At 42.7% G+C, this 17,905-nt stretch overlaps 1 protein-coding gene across 2 annotated transcripts in view; it reads left to right on the forward strand.

The window, feature by feature from the left end:
• bbs4 (Bardet-Biedl syndrome 4) overlaps positions 1-17,905 on the forward strand; it is a 113,397-nt gene that overhangs the window by 35,081 nt on the left and 60,411 nt on the right. The window contains exons 4-9 of one of the 2 annotated variants that reach the window (XM_063071077.1): positions 5,965-6,044; positions 7,808-7,871; positions 8,556-8,667; positions 10,464-10,536; positions 12,117-12,170; positions 12,901-13,041. In XM_063071077.1, the coding sequence (XP_062927147.1) occupies positions 5,965-6,044; positions 7,808-7,871; positions 8,556-8,667; positions 10,464-10,536; positions 12,117-12,170; positions 12,901-13,041 (524 nt within the window). Of the gene's footprint in view, positions 1-5,962; positions 6,045-7,807; positions 7,872-8,555; positions 8,668-10,463; positions 10,537-12,116; positions 12,171-12,900; positions 13,042-17,905 lie in introns of both variants that reach the window. The other variant, XM_063071079.1, reaches the window with a different exon arrangement.

Below are 17,905 nucleotides of genomic sequence, written 5' to 3' on the forward strand. Positions count from 1 at the left end.
TTCCAAATTGCTCTCAGAAACTCAAGCCATTACTGTTCTGCCATCATCCCTGCTTATGACACCTTCCGATCAACTTTGGCCGGCTCCTCTCTCATACCTCTGTAATTCCCTTTATTGCACTGTAATACTGATATATCTGATTTTAGCTTTTCCTTCTCAGACTACAGGGTGAATTCTATCGTATTATGATCACTGGCTCCTAAGCATCCCTTTACCTTCAGCTTCCTAATCAAATCCAGGTAATTACTTAAGACCCAATCTAGGATTGCCTTTCTCTTAGTGTGCTCAACCACAAGCTGCTCTAGAAAGTTATCTCATAGGCATTCTAAAAATTCCCTTTTGGGATCTAGCACCAACCTGATTTTCCCAATCTACCTGCATGTTGAAATCCCCCATATTTATCACAACATTGCCCTTTTTATATGCCTTTTCTATGTCCCATTGTAATTTGTAGCCCACATCCTGGCTACTGTTCAGAGGGCTGTATATAAATCCCATTAAAATCTATTTACCCTTGCAGTTTCTTAACTCTCTCCACAAGGATTCTGTAGCTTCTGATCCTATGTCACCTCTTCCCTAAGGGTTTGATTTAATTTTTTTACCAACAGAGCCATCCCACTGCTCCCCCCCCCCCCGCCCACCTACCTGCCTGACCTTGCACTACAATGTGAATCCTTGGATGTTAAGCTCACAATTATGATCTTCTTACAGCCATGACTCAGTGATGAGTGATGCTGCAACATCATACCTGACAATCTCTAACTTTTGAAAATAACTTGGAAAATGTGCAGCCTCAGGTGGTTGATGGTTGGCTTGAGTTGTTCTCTGATTTTGGCAATCCATTTGCAAACATTTTGTCACCATACGAAGAGATATTAGCACTGTTCATTTGTGCTGTGTCCTCCAAATTCTTGGCTTTTATATACTTATGGAGGTTGATTGGTTGTCATTACGGAAACTTAGTTGTGACGTTGTCTCATTGCTGATTTGTTGCTTCAGAATCTGCAAAACTCATGAAAGACAAGTTTTGGAGAGTAAAGACAAATGATGCTAACATTGCGCAATTCTACAGCCTTCCAAGGGTTCATAACACAGGAACATACCTATGTCCAGTTGTATCGTTACTGAGTTTCTCCGCTTACAACTTAGCGCAAGAAATGTGGTGGCATCTTCGATATCTAATAGTGGGATATTCACAGTCACATCAGTTCCTGAACAATATCTGCATAGATGATGTCAATACAATGATCTCTTTTGATGTCACTTCTCTGTTCACCTCCATCTATCTTAGTCTAGCCAAAGAAACTCAAATAGAGCTACTCCCTAATAAAGAACCAAACAATGGAAAGTAAAGATAGCATATGTAAACTGGTAGAAATCTGTTTATGTACTGACTTTAAATTTAATAGCATGCTTTACAAACAGCTAAAAGGGACCCCAGTGGGTTTGCCCATCTCCGGATTCATAGTGGCAGCCATCATGTAAATGTTAGGAAAGACAATGTTGCCAATTCTAAACCCTGAAGTTTGGGCCCATTACATTGCTTAATTCTTGGATCCATTACATTGTAAAACACAGTGAAATTGAAAGAACTTATAAACTAATCAATGATGTGTTCAATGATTATAAGTTTGTGATGGAAAAAGAAACTGAGGGGAAACTAGCATTCTTAGATGTGCTTGCCAGTAGAAATACAGATGGCACTTTAGAAACATCCACTTATTTGGAGGGAGGAGAAGATGGCGGCGCGACGCAGCGCGTGCGGCCGTTCCGAATGAATATCGATATGTGTAACTAGGGGGCCGTGCATCAATCCGGATTTGATGGGGACAGCCGCGAAAGCACAGAAGAACATCTGGAGCAACTTCTGAAATGCCTGTTTCGCTGCCGCTGCTACTGTGCGATCGAGAATCTCCGGAGACGTAGGCCCCAAATCCTCGGCTTTGTGTATGGCCTGTTGCCGGGGCTGGGATCGAAACGCTCGGCAGAGGTGGTGCTCAGTGCTCAGTGTCGAATAGGTGGTCGGAGGCTCGGAGTTTCTTGGACGGACTCGGAATCGGATTGTGGTCAGATGCTTCCGGGATGCTGCATCGGCAAGTTGGCGGCACTGGAGGTTTACCGTCTGCGTGAGATGATGGGACTTTGAGAAACTCTGAGACTTTTACTGTGCCATGGTCTGTTCTTATCAAATTACGGTATTGCTTTGCACTGTTATAACTATATGTTATAATTAGGTGGTTTTTGTTAGTTTTTAATTCGGTATGTCATGTGTTTTCGTGATATCATTCTGGAAAAACATTTTTATCATTTCTTAATGCATGCATTACTAAATGACAATAAAAGGGGACTGTGTGGTCCTCATAATCGTAATCATAATCATAATATTGTAAGGGATCACATACAGATCAGATCCTAAACTATCACAGTAACCATCCAAATGCATACAAGAGGAGCTGTATCAAAATTTGTTCCAAAGAGCAGAGTCACGCTGCAGCATGGCAGAACTAAAGGATAAAGAGGAGAAATATCTCTTCAAAGTATTCGCATGAAATGGATACCCACGTAACTTCATACAAAGATGCCTACAAGGTCAACGATGTACCAACCAAGAAGTGACCAAACAGGTTGTCCTTCCATAAATTTGAAATGTTTCAGAAATGACAGCCCAGTTGCTCCAAAAACATAGAATTTTGATTGCACATAAACCTACAGCAACACTGAGGAGAGTACTCTACAAATCTAAAGAACAAACCAAGCCATTGGATAAGACTATTGTGGTCTACATAATCCAATGTGGGGACTGCAGCAAATGTTATGTCAGCCAACCTCGGAGAATACTATCCACAAGGATGCATGAAAACCGACTGGCTGTAAAATAGCATGACCAGCTCTCCCTAGTCTCAACTTACACTCTTGTGATGCATCTTGAAAAGTTTATTTTATATTAAAACATTATTATGTAAATAAAAGTTGTAATTGCAATGGAAAAGTAAGCTTTATAGTTAAAAGTAAAATTAGTATTAAAGTACACAACCCTGAGATTCATTTTCTTGTGGGCATACTCATCAAATCCAAATACAATCAATGAAAGACCCACCAGTAGAGTGGGCAGCCAGTCTGCAAAAGACAACAAGCTTTGCAAATGTAAAAAAAGGAAAAATAAAATAACATGAGATGAAGAGCCCTTGAAAGTGACACAATGATAAAGTAGGTTGTGACACAAGAAAGACTCCAGATGCTGGAATCTGGATCAACATACACAGATTGCTGGAGCAGGTCAGCCTGCATCTATAGAGGAAAAGGAAAAGTCAACATTTCAGGTCACATCTTGATGAAGGGTTTTAGCTCAAAATGTCAACTATTCATTTTCCTCCATAGATGCTGCCTAAACTGCTGAATTCCTCTAGCATTTTGTGTGTGTCGATCGTTACAGTTGTGAATTGCCTTGGGTTATTCTGAGGATTTTTTTAATGAATATGAATTTATTTTCATTTATTTTGTATTTCTTCATCTCAAGTTTCAACATAAATATCAAAGTATATATATGTCACCATATACAACCCTGAGATTCATTTTCTTGCATGCAGTCACAATAAATACACAAGAAACACAGTGGAATCAGTCAGAGAGCACATACAATAGGATGGGCAAGCAATCAATATGCAGAAATAAACAACGAACTGCAAGCACAGAAGGAAAGAGAGAAAAAGGAAGAAATAATAATAAGTAAACAGTAAGTATTGAGAATATGAGATGAAGAGTCCTTGAAAGTGAGTCCATAGGTTGTGGGAACAGTTCAATGATGGGGCGAGTGAAGTTATTCCCTCTGGTTGAGGGGTAATAACTGTTTCTAAATCTAGTGATGTTAGTCCTGGAGTTCCTGTACTTTCTTCCTGATGGCAGCAACAACAAGAGAGTGTGGCTTGGATGGCCGGGGTCCTTGGTGATGAATGCTGCTTTTCAGTGACAATGCTCCATGTAGATGTGCTCAATGATGGACTGGACCATATCCATGACTTTTTGTAGGATTTTCCATCCAGTGGCTTTGGTGTTTCCATATTAGGCCGTGATGCAACCAATCAATATACTCTTAATAACACATCTATAGGAGTTTGTCAAAGTTTTAGATGCCATGCCAACCTTTTGCAAACTTCTAAAGAAGTAGGGCTACTGCCAGGCTTTCTTCGTAAGGCGGGAGGAGAGAGGCAGCGCACTGCGCGCGTGCGCAGTCCTCCGGTGAAAATGATATTGTATCTGTTAAATAGGAGCTGTGGACAATTCTGATTTGATGGAGAATGGACGTGAAAGCACAGAATAACATCTGGAGAAATTTCTGAAACGCTTGTTCGCTGCTGTTGTTACTGCATGGTCGGGAATCTTTCGGAGGGTAGGCCTCAAAATCCCCAGCTTTGCCTGCTGGTGGCGACCAAGGTTGAGGTCGAATTGTTCGGACAGAGATGGCGCTCAGTACTCGGTGTCGGAGAGCTGATCAGAGCTTGAAGTTTTCGGATGACTCAGAGTCAGACAGTGGTCGGCATGGCAGGGAGAGTTCTTCCTTCTCCCGTCTGCGTGAGATGTGGGACATTTGAGAGACTTCGAACTTTTACTGTGCTCATGGACTTCTTCATCAAGTTATGGTATTGTTGCACTGTTGTAACTATATGTTATAATTATGTGGTTTTGTCAGTTTTTTCAGTCTTGGTTTGTCCTGTGTTTTGTGATATCACACCGGAGGAAGTATTGTATCATTTCTTAATGCATGCATTACTAAATGACAATAAAAGAGGACTACGTGTCTTCATAATCTAATCTAATGGCACTTAACGTACTTGCTGGACCTGGGACAGATCCACTGAAATGATAACATCAAGGAATTTAAAGTTTCTGACCCTCTGCAGCTCTGATCCCCCAACGAGGACTGTCACATGGACCTCCTGTTTTCTCCTCCTGGAGTCAATAATCTGCTCCTTGGTTATTGTTGTAGCACCACACAACCAGATTTTTAATCTCCCTCCTATATGTTGATTCATCCTCACTTCTTTTATTTGGCCAGTGGTGTTGTCAGCAAACTTAAATACGGCATTGGAGCTGGGTTCCAATAAGTATACAGCAAGCAGAGCGGGGGTTAAGCACTTATCCTTGTTCTGCACCTGTGCTGATGGAGATTATGGAGGAGATGTTGTTGCCAGACTGGGCTCTGCAAGTGAGGAATTCAGGAATTGCACAAGGAACTATTGAGGCCAAAGTCTTGAAGCTTATTCATTGGTTTTGAAAGGATGATAGTATTGAATGCTGAGCTGTAGTTGACGAAGAGCATCCTGGTGTCTACATCTCTGCTATCCAGATGTTTCTGGGTTGAGTGGCGAGCCAATGAAATGGCATCTGCTGTGGACCTGTTGTGCCTGTAAGCAAATTGGAACAAATCCAAGTTTCTTCTCAGGCTGGAGTTGATATGTTTCGTCATTAACTTCCCAAAGCACTTCATCACAGTGAACACAAGTGCTACTAGATGATGGCCACTGAGGCAGGTTTCTACATTCTTCTTCGGCACTGGTATAATTGAAACCAGCTTGACTCAGATTGCCGAAGCGAGAGGTTAAAACTCTCAGTGAACACTCCAGCCAATTAATCAGCACAAGTCTTTCAGACTCAGCCAGATACTGTGTCTGGACCAGATGCTTTCTGTGATTTCAATGGATGCTCTCACTTCGTCCTCCGAAATTAAAATTACAGAATCATTGGGGGCTGTGGGAGTTTGTGAAGATGCATCATGTTTTGCTGCTATAAAAACTAATGTTCATGGTGCTTATTACAATGTGTATGTGTGCCTATGACAAGAATAAACTTGAAATTGAGTTTCCCAATCTTGAACTTATGTTTTCTGAAATGACAGTCACTGTAATAACAAATCTATGAAATGGATGTGAGTGGTTTCTGAATGATTTGCCTTAATCTCTTATGTAGCTCCAGAACTTCCCATTTTGGAAAGAAGAAACTGGCTGATACATTTGCATTATATTAGGAAGGACTATGAGACCTGCAAGGTAAGTGGAGATTCACTTAAATGAAAAGCAATCTTCCTTCCTCCAAACACAAGCAACTAAAGGTAGACACAGATTGCTGCGTGTATGTAGGGAGCTTCCAGCAGAGGTGGTAGATATAGGTTTAATTGCAATATTTAAGAGGCATTTGAATAAGTACATGGATGGGAAGGGTATGAAGGAAGGGCAGTAGACAAGGTGCGGGTTGATGGGACTAGTCAGAATAATAGTTCGGTATGGACTAGGTGGGCCAAAGGGCCTGTTTCTGTGCTGTAGTGTTCGCTGACTCGCTGACACATCTTCTTGCTGGAAGAAAGCTTTTCATGGAAACAAGTTTAGCCAAGCACAGGTTGTGGTCAGATTTGGTTGGAGTTAAGTTTCTGGTTATAAATTCTGCTTCCTTGCAGTAATCCTCAGAAATAACCTTGCACTGAGGATCACAGAATAACGGGGAGCAGTTCTGTGCTGTCATTTCTCAGTGATAGGCCTTGGTAAGCATTGAAGTATTGTGAACTAAACAGAGTCACACCTACAACTGGCTTTCTGTGGGCACTCTCCTTTCGTAAGTATCACCCCTTGTAATAATGATCGGGGAGGCCCAGAGAGAATCTGTAGTTACCGATAAGTACCTGTATTGTCTCAACAGAAGAACACGTGAATTTAAACAGCTAAATATGTGTGTGCACAGCTACGAAGTTTTCCCTGACTTTTCATGAATAGTCAAAGAACAGGAAATATAATACCAGTTAAAAAGGAGTTTCTGCTGCTGGCCACATGTTCCTTCTAGTCCCATTTCGTATCTCCACTTATCTGTGCCTCACATCCATGATGGTGAACCTCCTACTGAGTCATCGCTGCACTGTATGTGGAAACCTCTGCTTTTATACTTCTTACCAAATATTGTATTCTATTATCATTGGCTATCAGTGATGTGTCTGACCCTTAACACCTTTTTACTGGCTCTGCTCCAGGTCAGTATCCATATATTGTCCTCTTCCCAGCAAGCCGCAATCAGTAATTTATGGCTCTTTGTTCTCAATCAGCAACCAACTTGGATCACGCATAACAGATAGAAACCCTATTAGTCACAAACCTGCATGTTATATCCAACTAAAGAACACGTCACAAATAACCTCTTATTTGGAAATGATCCCCAGTTCAGGAGATTACCTGAGGCATCATTGTGTCTACTTTAAAATCTGATCAAGCCAAGCAACTTTTACTCCCAAAATGGAGAACAAAGTTTCTTCATAAAATGGCAGCCTCCAACTCCTCCCTCATGGAAAGAACTTCCACTATCCTTGATTCATTCCAATTTACTGATTTGTAGACTTTACTTCTTTCTGGCCAATACTCCCTTAGCACATTTCTGATAGAAAAATGTTGTAATGTCACATTCGTGCTGTAAACTTTAATGTCCCATATCTGTTCACTATGATGGTTCTCTAGAACAGGAAATGTGACATGAGACATTGCAGATGCTGGAATCAAACTGTGTGGAGGAGCACAGTGGGTCGAGCAGCATCTATGGAGGGAGAGGAAGTACTGATGTTTCAGGTTAAGATCCTGCTTCAGCCTGCGCACATGCACACACAGACACAGAAAGGCACAAACAAACACACATACACATGCAGACAGACACAGAAACACACACACACACACAGTACTGTTGATGTGTAGAAGGCATCTGCCTTGTTTTCTGTGCAGTGAACGCATACACTGTGTGTTGTGTCAGGAGAACATCAACTGTTTAAATTATTTTTCAGGCAATCATCAAAGAACAGCTGCAGGAGACCCAGGGGATGTGTGAATATGCTGTCTATGTACAAGGTGAGGTAGTGTACAGATTGCAGGCCAGTCCTGGGGACGCTTGGGAATAATTTTAAACCACAAAGTTAATCGTTTTTCTGAGGTGTAGAAGTAATAGGGGGTGGGGAAAGGGAACATTGAGAAATCAGTGCTGCAGTTAAAAACAGATGGTGGGTTAATTTTTCATGATGGTCCCTTCAGTAACAATATAGAGAAGTAATTTCACTTTACGTGGGTAACGCTGACAAAACCACATTGATTGTCTCCCTTGTAAGCCAATGCTTGGCCACTTCATAGGATATTAGGAATGAGCTACATAGTATGAACTGGAATTACTGAATGATTGGACTTTCTTGACAGAGATTAGTGAATCTGCCAGATCGTTTGATAACCAAGCCATTCTGATGGATTTTTCCCTGACTCTAGCCCACAAATTGAATTTCCCAATGGGCTATGGTTCATTGCTGTGGAATAATGAGAAACAATGTAACCATCTCTCTGGAAGGTTTGAACTATTTCCATAACTATTTTAAATTTGGTTCCAGAGGCAGTTTTTTTTCGGTTGCCAGTAAACAAGGTATGGCCATCTGATCATTTAACATCTATTAAATATTGGTATCTGATTCCATTTCTGCACTTGCAAACTCAGTAATTCCTGTTTAGAATGTATAAATGTGACAAGTGATGTCTGAACTCTTGTTTCAGCACTTATCTTCCGCTTAGAAGGAAAGATTCAGGAATCCTTTGAACTCTTTCAGACCTGTGCAATTCTGAACCCACAGAACGTGGACAACTTAAAACAAGTGGCCAGATCACTGTAAGTCTTCCTTGGTCTGTGCACTACTCACGCTAGGTCAGATCTATGTCCAGCTATTTCAGACTGAGAGAAGGATATTTCTGTACATATGGAGCCACAGGCTGCATTTTGCCTTATGATCGTCACTGTCCCCCTACTTTCCACCCTACTAGGTAAATAGCAGATTTCCTTTCCCTACCACTCTGTTCTTCATTACTAACCTACCCCAGGTTAACGGATTACACAGCCCCTCACATTGCATTACTAATTCCCCCCACCTCCAAAATCCCCAGAAACTTATCTGCAGTCTTCTATTAACAACCAGCATTGTTTTTCACATGTACGTCAAAGAATTGAAGCATACAGTGAAATGTTTCATTTGTATCAGTAACCAATACACTCTGAGGAATGTGCTGGAGGCAGTCCACAGTGTTGCCACACTTCTGGCACCAATGTAGCATGCCCACAACTTATTAACTCTAACCCGTGCATGTTTGGAATATGGAGGAAACTGGAGCACCCGGAGGAAACCCACATGGTCACAGGGAGAATGTAGAAACTCCTAAAAGTCAGGAATTGAACGGGGGTTGCTGTCACTGTAATAGCATTACACTACCCATTTTCTACATTTTGCATATTGTTAATATATTCAGTTGAAAAGTCTTACCCATATATATTGGTCCTTCACTGTTTGTTCCTTGTTTCAGCTAACTCTCACAGGTCAATGTGAGCCCATTGCTCTGGATCCTGATTCCGTAACCACCACCCACCCCATTGCATTTACGGTATTAAAGCCCTCAGCACTCTTGGAAGGCTGTTCACCTACCACTCCCCTCCACCCTGCTACCCTGGGACACCATCAGTATTAACTGCTGCCTCCCATACTGTGGACAAGCCGGTTTGAGATTGCACAAAAATGTGCTGGCCATGGTGTGCCTCCTCAGATTCAGATTTATTCATCACATTTATCAGAAGAGAACACTTGAGGAGGAAATCAGGAGGACTAATAGAAGGCATTAGGTTGCTCTAGCAGACAAGGTGAAGGAGAATCCCAAGGGCTTCTACATATATTTTATGAGCAAAAGGATAGCAAGGGACAAAATTGAAGATCAGAGTAGCCATCCATGCGCGGAGCTGTAAGACATGAGCGAGATCTTAAATGGAGTTTTTTACATCTGTATTTACATGGAAGAAGGACGGAGAGTCTACAGAAGTGAGGTAAAACTGCAATTAGGTCGTGGACCATATATAGATTACAGAGGAGGAGGTGTTTGCTGTCTTACGCTAGAGTGCAGGGAATTGAGTGGAGATTTGATAGAGTGATACAAAATTGTAAGGGGTATAGATAGGCTAAGTGCAAGCATGATTTTTCCACTGAAGTTGGGTGAGACTAGAACTAGAGGGCATGGGTTAAAGGTGAAAGCTGAACTGTTTAAGGAAACATAAGAGGAAGCTTCACCCGAGGGTGATGAGAGTGTGAAATGAGCTGCCAGCAAAAGTGGTGGATGCAGGTTCAGTTTCAACATTTGTCTAGGTACATGGATGGGAAAGGTATGGAGGGATATGGTTCAGGTGGGCTAGGCAGATTAATAATTTGACATGGACTAGATGGGCTGAAGGGTTTGTTTCTGTGCTGATCTATGACTAATGTTAACATACAGTGAAAAGCATCATTAGTGTTAACAGCCAACATACATAAGGATGTGCTGGGGGCAGCCTGCAAGTATTACCACACATTCTGGAGCCAACCCACAATGCTAGACAGAGATTTTTCCATTCTCAGTGGAAGCTGACTGAATATTCTCCATTGTTCTTAGGTATTTGCTTGGAAAACACAAGGCAGCGATTGAAGTTTACAGTGACGCTGCTAAATTAAATGAAAGGGATTGGGTAAGTTACACAACAAACAACATGAGGAGTGAGTACTATTAACGGTCACATTACAGCAGGGGTCCCCAACCTTTTTTGCACTGTGGACCGGTTTAATATTGACAATATTCTTGCGGACCGGCCGACACGGGGGTGGGGGGGTGGGTAGGGTTGCCAAAGGACAAGAGGAGCAGTCAAATACCTTGTGTTTACCCCGAGAAAGACTACAATGAGCATGAAGCCTTGCACGGGCACCAGTGCACATGGGTGATTTTTTTTTCCCACAAATCATTTTTGGCGATTCTGTTCGGGGGTGGGGGGGGGTTGTTAATCATGACCAGAATGTAGGTGATAAGTGGCTAATACACTCAATTTTGTTTCTAAATGGGTTTATCTAACGAATTTTCTATTAAACGCACATCGCATATTTTCCTCGCATGAATATAGTCATAAGTCAATTATCAGGGGAGGACAGGGGAGCTTGAAGTAAGTGTTGAACGAACTTCCAGTAGAAGAGGTAGAGGCAGGTTCGATATTATCATTAAAGAAAAATTGAATAGGTATATGGACAGGAAAGGAATGCAGGGTTATGGGCTGAGTGCAGGTCGGTGGGACTAGGTGAGAGTAGCGTTCGGCACGGATTAGAAGGGCCGAGATGGCCTGTTTCCATGCTGTAATTGTTCTATGGTTATAAAAGTCACTTATAAGTCAATAGAATCATAACACTTTAAATAACGTTTGGATATTAAACACACAGCGCATATTTTCCCCGTATGAACATATAAAATCATTGCAACACACCAATATCGCTGAATCAGTGGGAGCCCTGGGCTTGTTTCCCTGCAACAAGAGGGTCCTATCAAGGGGTGATGGGAGACAGCGATACTCGAACGGGGTTCCTTATGTCCAGTCGATTCCGCAATTTGGTTTTCATTGCATTCATTGCAGAGATACGTTGGAAATGGAAGCAATGTTTTCAGTGCTTCCATGGCTGTCTCAGGCTATTTAGCCTTGACTTTGATCCAGAATGCCGGCAGAGATGTCATGTCAAACATACTTTTCAGCTCGCTGTCATTGGCAAGTTCGAGGAGTTGATCTCCTTCCCGTGCTGACATGGATGACGCGTGGGTAATGACCTTGCGTGCATTCAAGCTCAACAGTGGCCATGACAGGGAATGAGGAAAGGTGCAGCTGACTCATATCGCCAAATCATATCGTTTTCTCGTGGCCCGGTAGCACATGCTTTGCGGTCCGGTACCGGTCCACGGCTCAGTGGTTGGGGACCGCTGCATTACAGTAACAGTCCATACCTGGATTTGACTGTTTTAGCAATTTGTAGATTGTCATTCTTGTGATTAAAACAGAATTTTGTTCCCTGGACTTTTTGTCAACATTTCCAAAAGGAACTGATGGGAGTAGATAGGATCTATTTTTACTGGTAACATGAAATTCAAAGCAAAGTGTGAAATTCAGAAACACACAGCAGATGGTAGAAATTTGGAATATGTCCCACTTTTTATTAAACAGTAAATGAAATAATTTCCCTCCATTTTGTAGATGTCCTGTGTAATTTTACCTTTGTTCTACTTGCATCCATTTAGGAAATCAGCCACAATCTGGGAGTCTGTTTCATGCACCTGAAGAATTTTGAGAAGGTAACTGACTCTACACAACTCACAAAAAATCATCTGCAGAATTACATTTTATGATAATCAGGACTAAGGCTGACAGAGCAAAGAATGAAATCAGAATCAAGTTTATTATCATTGACATATGTCGTGAAATTTGTTGTTTTCCAGCAGCAGTACATAAAATATATTATGAATTACAGTGAGAGATATGTAAAAATAATTGACATAATCACCAAAGTAGTTTGACATTTTCAAACTTGCTGCTACATTTTGAAGACTATTAGAAATGGATTAGAGAGCAATACATTCCATAGATTCATCACCTTCTGGCTAAAGAAATTCCTCCTTATCTCTGCTCTACAAAAAGGCTCCCCCAATCCTCTCCATGTCCATTCTATCTAGACCTTTCAATATTCAGTAGCTTTCATTCTTCTAAACTCCAGTGAGCACAGGCCCAGAACCATCAAATGTGTCTCATACATTAACCCTTTCATTCCCTGGATCATTCACGTAAACCTCCTCTGGACCCTCTCCGATGCCAGCATATCCCTTCTTAGGTGGGGGGGGGGGTGGTGTGTGTGTGTGTGTGTGTGTGTGTGTGTGTATGTGTGTTTGTGCGCGCACCCTTAACTCCTGTTGTGGAGTCGTCGGGGCGTCGTCATTACAAGCTTTTTTAGTATGCTCATCGTACAGTGTGTCTTGGGCATCTGAAACCTGGCGGAGCCCAACCCTCTCCAGTTTTTTTTTTAACGAGATCGACTTGTTAGCTCGACACTCAACCCAGGCATGGATGGAGAGCATGCAAGGGAGCCGACCGGATTCAAACTCGGGACCTCTCGCTCCGAAGTCCAGCGCTGATGCCACTACGCCACCAGCCTGCTCCTTACCTACGAAGGTAAAAAAAGTGCACATAATACTCTAAATGTGGTCCGACCAATACCTTATAAAACCTCAGCTTTATATCCTTGCTTTTATATTCTTGTGCTCTTGAAATGAATGCTTACATTTCATTTACCTGCTTTACTACCAACTCAACCTGCAAGTTAACCTTTTGTGAATCCTGCACTAGGACTCTCAAGACTCTTTGCACTTATCCCTTTTCCCTGAAGCTAAATGAGCTTCTTTTTTCTCCTTCCCAGTTCTGATGACAGGTCTTCGATCTGAAAAGTTAGGTCTATTTCTCTTTCCACAGTTGCGGCCTCACTGTCTAAGTATTTACAGCTTTTCCTGTTTTTATTATTAATATTACTATGTGCTTAGGATGCTTATATGAGAATGCTGTTCTCAGGCTACAGTTCAGCATTCAACACCATAATTCCATCCAGACTTGACAAGAAGCTCAGAGACCTCGCCCTTTACCCTGCCTTGTGCATCTGGATCCTGGACTTCCTGTCAGATCGCCAGCAGGTTGTAAGAGTGGCTCCCTCTGACTGTCGATACAGGACCCCCTCAGGGTTGCGTACTAAGTCCCCTCCTTTACTCCCTGTATAACCATGACTGCATCGCCACCCACAGCTCTAATCTGCTTTTCTAATCTGCTCTAATCACATTTGTGGACGACACTACATTGATTGGTCTTATCTCAAACAATAATGAAATGGCCTACAGGAAAGAAGTCATCTCTCTGACACAGTGGTGGTCAAGAAAACAGCCTCTCCCTCAATGTCACAAAAACAAAGGAGCTGGTTGTGGACTACAGGAGGAATGGAGACAGGTGAACCCGTATTGAGATCAATGGATCTGGGGTTGAGAGGGTTGTGACGGGGTCCTGAATTACCCCTATGAACGGGAGGAGAATATGGCGGCACGATGCAGCTCGCAGCAGCCACTCCGGTGGTGATGTCTGTTATTTGTCAAGTAGGGTGCCGTGCACAATCCTGATTTGATGGAGACAGACGTGAGAGCACGGAGGAACATCTGGTGAAACTTCTGAAATGCCTGCTTCGCTGCTGCTGCTACTGTGTGGTCCAGAATCTCCGGAGGAGAAGGCCCCGAGTCCTGGGCTTTGCTTGTTACTCGGTGGCCGGGGCGGGGTCGAAGCGCTCGGCAGAGGATGGTGCTCGGAGAGGCTGTGTCAGAGGGGCTGGTCGGAGGCTTGAAGTTTTCAGACGGATTCAGAGTCCGCTGCGGTCGGGTGCTTCCAATGGTGCTGCATCGGCAAGTTGGCGGTGCTTGGAGGTTCATTGCAGGGAGAGTTCCTCCCTTCTGCTGCCTGTGTGAGATGATGAGTCTATTGGGACTTTGAGACTTTTTTTTTACAGTGCCCATGGTCTGCTCTTTATCAAATTATGGTATTGCTTTGCACTGTTGTAACTATATGTTATAATTATGTGGTTTTGTCAGTTTTAGTCTTGGTTTGTCCTGTGTTTTCTTGTGATATCATTCTGGAGGAACGTTGTATCATTTTTTAATGTATGCATTTCTAAATGACAATAAACGAGGACTGAGTGTCCTCATAATCTAAAAAAAAACCTGTGCTTTTGATAAGAGAGAGAGATGCCCAACACAAACACCTTGTTAAGAAGAGAGAGAAAGAAAGAAAGAAAGAGAGAGACGAAGACAGCTTTGGATGGTGTTATGGGTTTTCTGCAGCATGTTTACATTTTTACAAGGACACTGGTTTCAGCTTCTGTATTCTTACAGAGAGAGAAGGAGGAGCTGTTTTGATGGACAGCTAGTATTCAGCACAGTGAGATAAATAGAAGGTCAGATGATAAACGGAGACACATGGTTTTGGACACTGAATGAGCTTTGTTGTGCCCACAGAAAAGGTGGGTTTTGGAGGATCGATCAGGCGGATTGATCAGTGGCTCTCGCAGTGTGAAAAGGGCGTGACCGGTGGGGAGTTATTTGTGTGCCCAACCCTCGCCTGGGTTGATAATTCCACCAGAGAAGAACAGTCCCCTTTGTGTGGTCACAGTCGATGACTTCTTAAGGATTTCGGAGGACAACGAGAAAATCGACGGCGTCAGCTCACTTGAAGACTCAAATCTCTCCCTCTCTCTCTCTCTCCATCACTACTCAACTCAATACCACAAACTGAACTGAACCTTACTCATCATTGTAAGACTATCTATTTACCCCTAGACTTGAAGAAGTTTGGTTTTCATATGTTTCCACACTTACTTATATATAATTATTGCTAACCTGTTTGATTTATCTGCATTTATATTACTGTATTGCGTAGTTACTAATAAATGCCATTAGTTAATAGCAATACTGGACTCCAAGGTGTTTTCCATCTCTGCTGGTTCTTTAACCCATCACGGGGTATGTGACAAAATTGGGGCCTGCGTCCGGAATATGAACAAATTGGTTGGGGGGCTTGTTTGATTTGATTGGGGAAAATCCCTTTTGGTTTGGGTGTGTGGAAAAACAGCAGAAATGGATGTTAGGGAATTTCTGAAATCGCCAGACCCGGTGACTTTGAAGAAAGCTAAAAAGGGATGTTGATAAAGATTTGAGAATTGAGGTAAAGAAGGGTATGACGAAGGTAGAAATTCAAAGGAAAATAGCTGAATATTATGTCTCTATACAGGAATTTGATGGGGGGAAGTTAAAGAGGTTTCCTATAGGGAAAGAGGAGGTCCAGGTACAACTGGAACAGATGAAGTTAGAAGGATTTAAATTAGAGATTGAGGAAGCAAAGAAACAGAGAGAAGTAGGCAGACAAACAGAGAGCGTTCGAGAGGGAGAAATGGCAATGTGACGATCGAGTGGTAAACCGTGGTGTCAGTCGAGAAATTAAGTTAGTCCCTCCATTTGATGAAGCAGAAACTGACAGGTATTTCCAACATTTCGAGAAAGTGGCCCGTAATCGGAATTGGCCAAGTGATCAGTGGGCGGTGCTACTACAGAGTGTGATCAAGGGGAAGGCTCAGCAAGCATATGCGGCCCTGTCTCTTGAAGACGCGAATGATTATGATGCAGTGAAAGATGCTGTGCTTAAGCTTTATGAGCTAGTTCCGGAGGCATTGAGACAAAAGTTTCGAGGTTTGAGGAAGCCCTGGAACCAAACGTATATGGAGTTTGCCCATGAGAAACGAGTGTACTTTGATCAGTGGTGTGCTTCAAAAGAGGCGGATGAGGATTTTGACAACTTGAAAGAGTTGATGTTGATTGAAGACTTTAAAAACTGCGTCTCGGCTGAAATAAGGATGCACTTAGATGCAAAAGTGGCAGCGACACTGTCAGAGTCTGCTAGGTTAGCAGACGGTGGCAAAAATAGGAAAACAGATTATTATCTGAATGGTGGCCGATTAGGAAAAGGGGAGGTGCAACGAGACCTGGGTGTCATTATACACCAGTCATTGAAAGTGGGCATGCAGGTACAGCAGGCGGTGAAAAAGGCGAATGGTATGCTGGCATTTATAGCGAGAGGATTCGAGTACAGGAGCAGGGAGGTACTACTGCAGTTGTACAAGGCCTTGGTGAGACCACACCTGGAGTATTGTGTGCAGTTTTGGTCCCCTAATCTGAGGAAAGACATCCTTGCCATAGAGGGAGTACAAAGAAGGTTCACCAGATTGATTCCTGGGATGGCAGGACTTTCATATGAAGAAAGACTGGATGAACTGGGCTTGTACTCGTTGGAATTTAGAAGATTGAGGGGGGATCTGATTGAAACGTATAAGATCCTAAAGGGATTGGACAGGCTAGATGCGGGAAGATTGTTTCCGATGTTGGGGAGGTCCAGAACGAGGGGTCACAGTTTGAGGATAGAGGGGAAGCCTTTTAGGACCGAGATTAGGAAAAACTTCTTCACACAGAGAGTGGTGAATCTGTGGAATTCTCTGCCACAGCAAACTGTTGAGGCCAGTTCATTGGCTATGTTTAAGAGGGAGTTAGATATGGCCCTTGTGGCTACAGGGGTCAGGGAGTATGGAGGGAAGGCTGGGTTCTGAGTTGGATGATCAGCCATGATCATAATAAATGGCGGTGCAGGCTCGAAGGGCCGAATGGCCTACTCCTGCACCTATTTTCTATGTTTCTATGTTTCTATGTTTTTTCCGAATAGGAATTACCAAAAGGGTAATAGAGATAACCTACCGGCTAAACCAGAAAGTAAGCCGGGGACTAGTGACAAAAGTAAGGAGGATGGAAAGCAGTAGGGGGGAAAATTTCCCAGTTTCAAGTATATTTTTGTGGGAAGCCTGGTCATGTGGCATCCAATTGTTTTGCTATGAAAAGGGAAAAAGGAAAAGAGAAAGAGAAAACCCCAAATGCCTGCGTTCAGACGGTTAAAACACCGCTAAAGAAGGAGGGGTCTGACCGAGTTCAAGAGGAACTCGAGATTTATTTCAGGTGGGTTTGTGTCTGTGAAGGAGGGGTCAACCCCAGTTCCAGTGAGAATCTAGAGAGATACTGAAGCTTTTCAGTCACTGATATTACTTTACTTTATTGTCGCCAAACAATTGAGACTAGAACATACAATCATCGTAGCAATATTTGATTCTGTGCATACTGCTCGCTGGATTACAAATCAATAGTAAATATTAAAAATTTAAATTATAAATCATGAATAAAAAATAGAAAAATGGAAAGTAAGGTAGTGCAAAAAAACCGAGATGCAGGTCCAGATATTTGGAGGATACGGCCCAGATCTGGGTCAGGATTCATTCAGCAGTCTTATCACAGTTGAAAAGAAGCTGTTCCCAAATCTGGCCGTATGAATCTTCAAGCCCCTGAGCCTTCTCCCGGAGGGAAGAGGGACGAAAAGTGTGTTGGCTGGGTGGGTCGTGTCCTTGATTATCCTGGCA

This window comes from Mobula hypostoma, chromosome 18 (assembly GCF_963921235.1).
Source record: "Mobula hypostoma chromosome 18, sMobHyp1.1, whole genome shotgun sequence".
NCBI classification, from domain to species: domain Eukaryota; kingdom Metazoa; phylum Chordata; class Chondrichthyes; order Myliobatiformes; family Myliobatidae; genus Mobula; species Mobula hypostoma.